The 10,735-nt window shown below is 42.0% G+C and overlaps 1 protein-coding gene across 1 annotated transcript in view; it reads right to left on the bottom strand.

Annotated features, from left to right (window-relative positions):
* Positions 1-10,735, bottom strand: part of LOC113476808 (KAT8 regulatory NSL complex subunit 1-like) — a 33,818-nt gene that overhangs the window by 22,309 nt on the left and 774 nt on the right. Inside the window, exon 2 of the mRNA XM_026842758.1 lies at positions 10,605-10,733. Coding sequence (XP_026698559.1) covers positions 10,605-10,733 — 129 coding nt within the window. The remainder of the gene's footprint in view (positions 1-10,604; positions 10,734-10,735) is intronic.

Genomic DNA, 10,735 nt, shown 5'->3' on the forward strand with positions numbered 1-10,735 from the left:
GGGGGGGGGAGGGAAAATCACAAGAACAACCGCCTGAAGGACAAAGTCCTATGTGCTGCTGACCACAGAGCAGGACTAACCTGTATTTGCAACACTCCTCATAGCTGCTCGTGTAACCTCTACCAACAAAAATCCCATATACGCCCTTCAGGAGGGTACCCCAGTGCTTCACCATCTCAGCTGCAAGATTTTAATTCTATTGCTTGAATGTCTGTTGCTGTAATAGACCATCACACCAGTGACACATCCAACACCAGATATTAAAAACCATCCACATGGATAATACTTTATTGATACTAAAAGTAGTGTCTTCACTGGAAGTTACTGTTTGAATGAAGGTTTCAAGGACTGCACTGTAAATTCTACTGGGCTCACCAGCTGATGAGACGTGTTCCAGCTTCGGGCATCTTACTGGCCTGCCACACAGCATCCCTGCCTGACAGTCAGAACCTTTAACCTACAGACAGACAAGCAGTGGCCACCTAAATTATGGCAATTTAAGAAGTAGTTGTGCCCAGCACAACAGCCTGTGGCACCCACTGTAACACCTGACACACGCATCATACCTATAGGAAAAAGAGAAAGAGGCAGATAATGTCCCACATCTAGTAAACAGTTTGAATTTCTTTTGCTGAAGCAGAAAAGTCACCTTGCATAATGTTTTTTCATAATTTTAGTTATACTGCTTACTAAACAGCCCCACAAACTACTATATCACTACTAACTGAAGCACATAGGTGGAGTTTATTGACAAGAGCTTTTCCACAGAGGAAAATACCCGATGCAAGTACATTTTTGATCCACAATGGGGATTTTTAATACACAGCCTTGAATTCTGTGACCTACGGCTTGGGCAGTTCGGTGGCAGCACTGTGGGGGGAGAACTGGCACTGCAGTCACATAATACAAGGCAATATAAACCTTTGTAGGCTGCAGGAGATGCTACAACAAGGTTATTCTTATGAAAGTGCTCTTCTCTTTCAATACCTACACCCATAAATAAACTCACAATCCTGAAACAACCTCAGGGCTCAGACTCAGAATTTTGTTATTCTAAGTAAGTAGACTAAGAAAGATTTTGTAGCTCACAACTACTAAAACCACTTAGCATTTGATCTGAATTTATGGAGATTGAAAGAAGCACACATTCAAGTAATCCTCATAATAAGAGCAAGATACAACTACAGAGTAGTAGTACTTCAATCACTTAAGAGTTGGAAACAATGGCTAATGCAAACTCTACTTCACAAATGGAAATTTGTGAAAGCTCCAGTGTATGCTTTTGCTATCACCAATAGTTTGCAATAATTTCAAAAATCTTCTAGCAGAGGCAGGAATCCGCCTGCAAAAGAATAGGGATAAAGAATAATTTTCAAGTTTAATTTTCTGTTCTTAACTCAAGAGCACTCACTTCACAATCTGATGTGATTCAACTCAAACCTCTATTGCCAACCCCATGGTGGGTTTTTTTAGCTCTCTTCAGGAAATGTGTGACCTACTTCACATCAGCAGTATAAGGGCTAAAGAACAAAGATCAGAGAACAATTAAGGATAAAACCACTTTGGGGAAATGCTAAGAGGGCTCTTTTTCATCAGTGTGGGGAGTCTGACATATCTGCATAGGATGAGATGTGGCAACAGTTTAAAAACTCTAATTTTAATGAAGAAACACATAAAAATATTTAAAGAAATATATCAAGTCTAAGAACAGAGCACTGACTAGATGAAAAAATCAGACATCGCGAAGAAAAATTTGGGATTGTCTTTAAATTAAAGCTTCTAGAAACAATTGGGAATCAATATGTGAGCAGAGAGAGAAAAATGAGAAGGGGCCTCAAGCTAACGATGCAACTTCAAAGCAACTTCAAAGAGTCCAGTTAGCACATCAGTCAGTGAGAGACTTCTGAGTGACAAGCTCATGCCAAAGGGAAACCAATCCAAAATCTGGCTGACCAGACACTCTGTAAAGAGATTTTGCCACAGGAAGTTTAGCTGACACGTGCTCCTGAAAACAGACCCACTTTTACTGATGCAAAGACTTTTGTCAAGCCAAATAATGTCTCTTCAAAGCATTGTTTACCTTCCAGCCTGAAATCCATTTTATTGCAGACATTTCCTTTTATTTAATTTATTTTTTAAATACTATCATCTTCCTCTTCTAATGGTCAGGATTTTTTTTTCTTTCTCCAAACACACTACAGCAAGAACATGTTGTTTCAAATGTCTGAAAACACCGAAGCATCCAATCTGTTCTCTCCCAGTCTTCAAATGTGACAATGCAACAATCAAAAAATAAGGTAAGCAGGCCTACTTTACAAATAAAAACAAGCACTGATCAAAAGTGGACAGCAAAAAAAAAGTATAAAAGTAATTCTGAGCTAAAGGTGTCTAAAAAATAGGAAAGAGGTTTTGGGCTACCTTTTTTGTTGTTGCTGTTTTTTAAGATGTTTTCTGTTGGAAAAGACCTTGAAGATCACCCAGTCCAACCATCAACCCAACATTTACAGTTCCCAACTCCACCAGATCCCTCAGCACTGGGTCAACCCGACTCTTCAACTCCTCCAGGGATCCTGGGGACTCCCCCCCTGCCCTGGGCAGCCCATTCCAACACCCAACAGCCCCTTCTGCAAAGAAATCCTTCCCCAGAGCCAGCCTGACCCTGCCCTGGCACAGCTTGAGGCCATTCCCTCTTGACCTGGCGCTGGGTCCTTGGCTCAAGAGACTCATCCCCCCTCTCTGCACCCTCCTGTCAGGGAGTTGCAGAGGGCCAGGAGGTCTCCCCTCAGCCTCCTCTTCTCCAGACTGAACCCCCCCAGTTCCCTCAGCCGCTCCCCAGCAGACCTGTGCTCCAGACCCTGCACCAGCTCCATTGCCCTTCTCTGGACACGCTCGAGTCATTCAATGGCCTTTTTGGGGTGAGGGGCCCAACACTGAGCCCACTCATCGAGGGGCAGCCTCAATTGCAGCACCACCAGAACTCTTTCAAACTCCACTCCGATTAAACCAAGTTATAGATGATAATAGGGAGGGCCAAGGGAAGATACTAGTGCCCTGGAAGTTCTTCTGCCGGAGAGACCACCACAAAGGCTGGTAACACAGAGCCATAGAAAGACAAAAGGCAAACTGAAGGCTTCCTCAGAATTGCTACTTTAGCCTAAGAATTCATAAACATACCAGGATTTAGTGAGCTATAAACCCCGTCATAATCAACTGCAATAATCCACAGCCATGTAAGTCTTGATTATTTAGGGCTGGGTAGAGTGTCACCTTTCATACGTCAGCTGACCACACTTTAACAGAGGAAGAACAAGGGAGGCAAACCTGCAACTCATACTAGGTTGCCTTCTTGGCTTGCAGACTTAACTTTTCTTCCTAAAGAGGATGACATACTCACTTTACTTGCTTTTTCCATTCACAACTTCATATTATGGTTTATTATTCCCAATCGCTCTAGAAGAGTTAACTGCAACAAATTCACTAAGGATGCACATTACTGAATCTCTCAAATCCAAACAAGTCCCCAGAATATCCAAACAAAAATAGTATGATGCAGTTAGTTTTAAAATCCAGATTTCTGCACTGTCAGTGCTTTTCAGATTCTAGTTGTACAGAAAATGAAGAAAATGCCTGTAATATGAAAAGGAGTCTGTAACAATAGCAAATTATTAGTACCAAACTGCTCTTGGGGAAAGCCATAAAACAAATTATATCAGATAGCAAGCATTCTGAAAAAATTCAAGACAGCCTGTGTGCGTATTCATATGGATAATTAGCTACATTTGTATGACATTTATTGCTACCATTATGCAATTGTCACAAACAAGCACATTAGTGTCTTTGACATATCACAGCTTCCCACAGCCTTGATAATAATTGCTATACTTTAGTACTAAATCAATTAAAACTTGGGTAACTGTCAAACAGGTTTTTCTTTCTTTCCCTAGAGAATGAGTAGCAAACAGGCAGGTACTGAAGTAAGTCACATGAAAACTGAATTTGATTAAACTGACATCCAAGGTAATCGACACGCTACAGAACTGCTATTTAACAGCATGCAGGAGAATCCCTTTACCAGTCCAAAAAAAAAATCTAAACCAGTTGAAAATCAACTTCAATTTTTAAGGAAACTCATAAAAATCTTGTTTATAGACAGACAGCTATAAAGCTTCCCCCAGGACAGACCACAGGGTACTGACATTCACCTGACCAGGCAGAGCAGTCACCACATGCCGAATTAGCTCCAACAATTTCTCTGGCAGTGCACAAAGCATGAACAGTCCTTCCCTTCTCCTTTCTGAAACCTCTTACTTTCAGTTCTCTCCCAACCATTTTTCTTCCTAACACTGAAAAGGACTGTGCTTACTATGGCAACTAATACCAGTTTCTTTCTCAAATGTGTCCGTTGCCACTAGGAAGGTATGAAAACATCTACGGACAGTAGCCATTTGAATAAAGGCAAGCAGTTAAAACAATATCTGAAGGAACTTACTACCTCCTCTCTAGGTATTTTGATGACCAAGGCTGATGACAAGGATGCAGCAATTACATTTGACTTCTTGAGCCTGGATATCAAGCTTCTGTTTTCAGAAGTAGTCTTCCAGGAAGCTTTCTCTCTTCCTCCTGACAATGAATGACTCAAGCTCACTAGATCTAGTAAATGAAAAATACTGGTTTCAAAACGAAATGGAAGGAAATGCATTAAGACTCAGGTTACATAAGAACTGTTTAACTGCATCTTCAACTGCATGTGTGAAGTTGTTGGGTTTGGTTTTTTTTAAGGAAGGTTTTCTGTATCTATATAAAAACCCAAACAGGCCATATTCAGATTACTAAAACAGTATTAAAAGAAATAAGAATATGGGTCAGACTTCTTTGTGGAAAGCTCTGCATCCCGCATCCCACAGCCCAAAAGAGTGCTCAACCTGGCAGACCACCATTCAAAGATACAATTAATATTTTTTCTTCTTTGGTGACATTTTCCCCTCGGAGTTTCTGAGTGTCCTTACGCTTGAGGGTAGCACAATCCTCACAACCTGACGATACCAAGTGGGATCACTTGCCTCAGGGAACATAAGGAGAAGATACCTCTTCTGAGCACACCAGATCAATCTCATATGCTTAAACTTCAGTCATGAGATGATGGGAACACAGCAGCAGACACTGCCCCAGGAAGATCAGAGGAAAAAAAAACCCAACAAGGCGGCATGCCCAGATTTTAATGCACTAGGCCTGGAACCACAGTTATATTAGGCATAAGCATATGCAGTCTTCAAGGGAAAAGATTTTCTAAGGCTTATTCAGATAAATTCTTTCAAATTTGATATGTGCTTTCACCTCAAACACCCAAATTTCCCTATCCTCACTTTAAATCATTGTCTACAACAAGTTCTTGACAGGTATCAATCTGTTCCTTACAGATTCATAGACTGAAGATCTCAGACTTCATAGACTTACAGACTCATAGACTGAAGATAGAAGGAAGAAATTTTTTTACAGTGAGTGTGGTGAGACACTGGCACAGGCTGTCAGAGAGGTGGTAGATGCCCCCTCCCTGGAAGGGTTCAAGGTCAGGCTTTGGGCAACCTGGGCTAGTTGAAGATGTCCCTGCTCATAGCAGGGGAGTTGGACTAGATGGCCTTTAAGCTCCCTTCTAACCCAAACCATTCTAGGATCTGAATATTGCCTCATGGTAGGGAGGTCAAGATCAGAACATTACAATGGTCATTTCCAGTCAGAAGAGAAAATTCACATGCTTTTGCCATTAGTTTAGGTACATTATTACAAAGTAAGAAATTTCCAGGTGTAGTTATCCACATCTAGCTTTCCACAACATTGGGAGAGTTACTACAGTATTAGCAGTCATCAAAATGAGAAAATAACCATTTAATACAGATTAGTTGGAGGAAAAAAAAAAAGCAATTTCCAAACACTGATTTTGCCAGATAATCTAACATGAGAAAGATCAATGTACAGGTGCATGTTCAAGCCTTAAGTAAGAATGATCTATCATCAATAAGCTTTTTTCCACTTCAAATCTCATTGAGTTGTTTTTTAGAATTTAGCTGATAATGCAGCAAGCAAAGAAAACCAACATGTTGATTAAAGGAAATACAATTACACAAAAGAATCTAGAAGTAGAGAGAATAAAACAAAACAGCAAGAATACACAACTGATTTTCAAGCTTCTATTGCATCTGTTCCATTCTATAGGCCTCGCTCCCCCTTCCCCAATCTCAGCTTCCCTCTGCTTGCCCACGCTGCCCCTTCCCCAGCACAACACACAAAAAGCACCAATTAGTCCAAAAAACAACCCAACGCCAATTTCCATACAGTTGGCTGGTCATTAGCAGCCACCTGCCTTCAATTAAGAGCAAAATTTTAACCTGCTCCTCTGTTTTCTGTGGACACCTTCCACAGGTCCAGAATCAAAACTCAGAATTATATCCAATCGAGTTTGTTTCTGTGAGAAAGAGAAAACATGCAAAAGCTGAAGTAAGATTTCACTCAGCCAAATGTAACTGAAGTATCCAACACAGCAGATTTGTGAATGCCTGCATGAGAGTACATGCAGAGGAAAATGGAAAGGCAAGCTGTGGGCAAATCCCAGCTGGGATTTATACTGCTCTAGTGACAAAAAAACAACCCATGAGCTCAACTTGAAAGCCGCTGCAATTGAGAAATGTAAAGCAGCTGAGAACACATTTTAAGTTGAAGCCAAAGTCAAAAGTAAAACAGGAAAATCACGTACTACTTATTTTTCAAGCCATTACCCACACCAAACATCAGTATTTCATTGTTTCTGCACTAAATTATAAACTGGAAATAATAACATTCCTTCAGATAGGCTGTTTTATGACAATTATGTAGATTAAGCAACTAATCTATGATTAAAGAGTTGATGTAAAAGTGAAGAACACAGAGGACTCTGTAGCCTTCAGTTATACACACCAGCTGTAGGTGTTTATAGGTCTCTCAAATCTAGGTTGAAGCAGTTTGTTACATAGACCGGCTATTCCATAATGGCATATTTGGTGCAAGTATGGTTGGTGGGACCCACTTTAACTAGGCGGTTTTTCTCTTGAAGACATTTTCTTAACCCAACAGCCCTCTTTAGGGCCACAACAGGGCTGAAGTCTCTTCCTCCAAGTGGTGATCCTGGACTCCTAAACAAAAATATATGGTGACTGAACACAGACAAACCAGGGGGGAGCTGAGAAGAACTGTAAAAACTTTTCATCAGATTTTAATGATTGGCATCAAATTCAGAATTAGCACATTAAAATACCATAAACTGGGACATCTGAGCAAGAAGAGTGTTGATGCTATTACTTTAAATTCATATGGAATCACTGCAATAAACGTATTGTAACAGGAGCATGTGCATTAACAGATTAACTTATTGCCCTTTCTCTCCAAATTTGAAGACCCTTCATGAGAAAATTGAAATAAGTATGTGATGCAGTCTAGTGCTTTAAATCTCGAATTAAGACTTAGTGGCCTGTGGCCACAAAAAGTATTTAAAGGGTGTCCATGGGGAAGGAAAGGTTGAGAACCCCTGCTTTAGAATATTCTTCTGCAAGTTTTTTTCTGTTTTGCAAGACTAGAATTAAGAAAAAATTCAGGAAAAATACCTGAATACAAAACTTCATCTTAACATGCCTTTGCTAGAAATATAAATGTACAACACCTCTCTGAAACATTTCAGTTCCCATAAAAATCCAAGATGAGTTACTTTCAAGGGGAAACTACATGGCAAATCAATAGGAAGAAAACTGAATAAATACAGAATGTGTCTAAATACCACACATTTCTAAGCATGCAATGAAATATCTAGACACATAAGCCAGAGGAAAATGAAGAGGATGAATGCCATGCTGGGAAAGTTATAATTTTATGAAGTCGCTACCTTGGATTTGTGCATAATTTTTTATCCACTTTTGACTGCCAAGTAATCAATTCTAAGGGGTTTTTTAATTTTTTTTTTTAAATAAACAGAGGGAAACAGAAAGACAACTATACAAAGACTTAACTCTCTGGCTGATGCCCTCTACTCTGCCACCTTCTTGGCCTCCTGGCAGTAAAAGCTTTCAACAAACTCCCTCACAGGTTTTGGGGAGCCCTCTATCCTAATAGGAATGACTCTCCAAAGGGCTGCTGCTCTGTTACATTTTTCATTGTTGCTCTATGAATGCGGAGGGTGGCAGAATCAGGTCACATCCACTTTGCTGATGCTCAGAAAAGCTCCAAGGGCCCAAGGAGACAGGAATGCAGTGGTTTACAGTGAAGAAAGAGTGCACGGAATTACACACATTTCCATCTGAACAACTCCAGCTTCTGAAGCAGAACGAGGACAAATAACGTAGAAAACATTAACTCATCAAGGACTGACTGTATTGGGTTTGTGTTGTGAGGTTTTGGTAGTGGGGGGACTACAGCGGTGGCTTCTGTGAAGCTACCAGAAGCTTTCCCCGTGTCTGACAGAGCAGATGCCAGGCAGCTCCAAGATGGACCTGCCTCTGGACAAGGCTGAGCCCATCAGGGACACTGGGAGCACCTCTGGGATAATGTATTTAAAATGGATGAAAGAAATCCACGAGCCTTTCATTGTATTTTCTCTACCCTGTCCAGCTGAGGAGGGGCTTCAGTGGGCACCTAATGTCCAGTCAGGTTCAAAGAATAAATTAAGAGTAGGAAATGGCAGAATATTTAAGTCAGAGACAGCTTTTTTTACTCTCCTTCCCTCCCCCCAAGACAGTTATTCCAACTATCAGTTTCCACTGAATAGGTCACCTCAGAGCAGAGAGAACAGTGACTTCAACAAAACAGAAAAAAACTAACCAAGAATCTCTACAACACAAAAAAACATTCTCATGTCTCTAGGGCTAACTGCTCTCTCCCCTCTTCAGAAAACAGCACTTCAGAGCTGAAACCCCTACAAGGTTACATTATTTAGAGGATCCGATACATACAGCAGATATATCTGGCAGGATTAAAACATCACCCGGCTTTACAATCTGTGCTATCAGCTGAGAACTACCATATAGTACCACTGCTGGTTTGAGTCTTTCCTAAGAAGTGATTAAGCCTTTCCAAGAGCTAGCAGTAGCCAAACGAGGTAGCCCTGCTGCCTTCTCCTCCTCACTGCCCAAAGAGCCCCTCCTGGCAAACACCTAAAACTACAAACACCAGCTTCAAGGGACACAAAGAACCTCATTTTTCTACAGAGCTGACAGTTTCACACCGTGATCCAGTCCACCTAGGAGCCAGAGATGGTTGTGCTCAAACACAGGTACAGAGAGGGGCAGAGAGCAGGGCCAACCCTTTTGCCAGCAGCTAGCTGTTACTTGGCTTCTCTTATCAAACTGCATTGTTCAATGCACCACACAAGTACTACTTTTGGATATAAAGTTGAAAAAAAACAAACAAAACAAACAGTAGAGACCTCTGCTCTCAGCACTGCTAGTTTTCAGACTACTGCTTGACACGCAGAAAACAAAACTGATCTTTTTGAAAGTCCTGCGTACTCACTGCAAGACGCAGGCACTTCGCCCACCGCTGAGATCAGCGGCCCTGCCACGTCGAAGCTGACACATACTGCTTCCTAGTGCACTTCACAAACATTCCTGTTGCAAAAGCACTTTCACTTGGTTTTGGAATAATACAGAAGACCACTGTCAGTGCAGACACTGGGCTTTAGAAAACCTTCGTAAAAGTAAAAGCTTTTCTTCATGTTGTTTGTCCCCCACGCTAGCACCAATACGGTTAGCTCCCTTCTATTACATCACCACAGAACAATCTTATTATACCCTGATTTAATCAAACCAGGGCCAAACTTCACTCTCCCCCCACCCTTTACATCAGGCAGCCTAACAAAAAGTCATTTCTACAAACCTGATCTTGCTCACATCCTTAAACCAAGATGGATACAATAGCATTAGGCTGTGAAGTGGCACACACTGTAAAGGTTGTTGGAGATAAACGCCTTATATATCTGACCTAATGTATGTAAAACCAACACAGAAGAGAGAGCACCACTAAAGCATATACGGTAAAAAATACTTAATGTACAACTTTTCAAGACAAAAAACACATAAAAGTTCACAAGGAAGCTGAAGAGGTGAATACAAGATAAAATCTCCCATGCTTTGCTGCCTTCAGACCAACACGACCGCTCCCCCCCGCCGCTGCCCCACACCATCGCCCCTAGGCTCCCCCCAAGGAGCTCCGAGCACGTTCCCCTCTAGGGGAGGGAACCAGAGACACTGGACTACAGCCACGTTTGCCCCCACGCGCCGAAATTCACAGCCGGGGGCCTGAGCAGCCGTCCCTTCCCCACGACACGGGGGTCGTTTGCGGGTTTAAGGAAAGAAGCTCGGGGGACGCTGTCAGATGATAAAACAGGGACGGCAGAAAAAAGTTTTCTCATTCGTTTACCACAATTAAAACCCTAACATTCAGAATTATTATTAAAATGATGTTTTAGACTTAAATAACTCGAAAACGGCCGTTTGAGCGGCCAGACCCCTTAAGCAACTCTACAAAAGCCACAGGATATACTCAAGAGGCTCCTCTCCGGGGAAGGGCAGCGGCACCCCCATACTCACCCCGGGGAGGCCGCGGCCAGGTGCTGCTGCCCGGTGCCGTCCGCCTCACTCTCCTCACCGGAGCCGCTGCTGCTGCCGGTAGCGTCGGAGTCGCAGGCGCCCTGCGTGGCGCGGAGACGGGCAGTAGCGCT

This window comes from Athene cunicularia (assembly GCF_003259725.1).
Source record: "Athene cunicularia isolate RWA chromosome 2 unlocalized genomic scaffold, athCun1 chr2_part1, whole genome shotgun sequence".
Classification (NCBI taxonomy): Eukaryota; Metazoa; Chordata; class Aves; order Strigiformes; family Strigidae; genus Athene; species Athene cunicularia.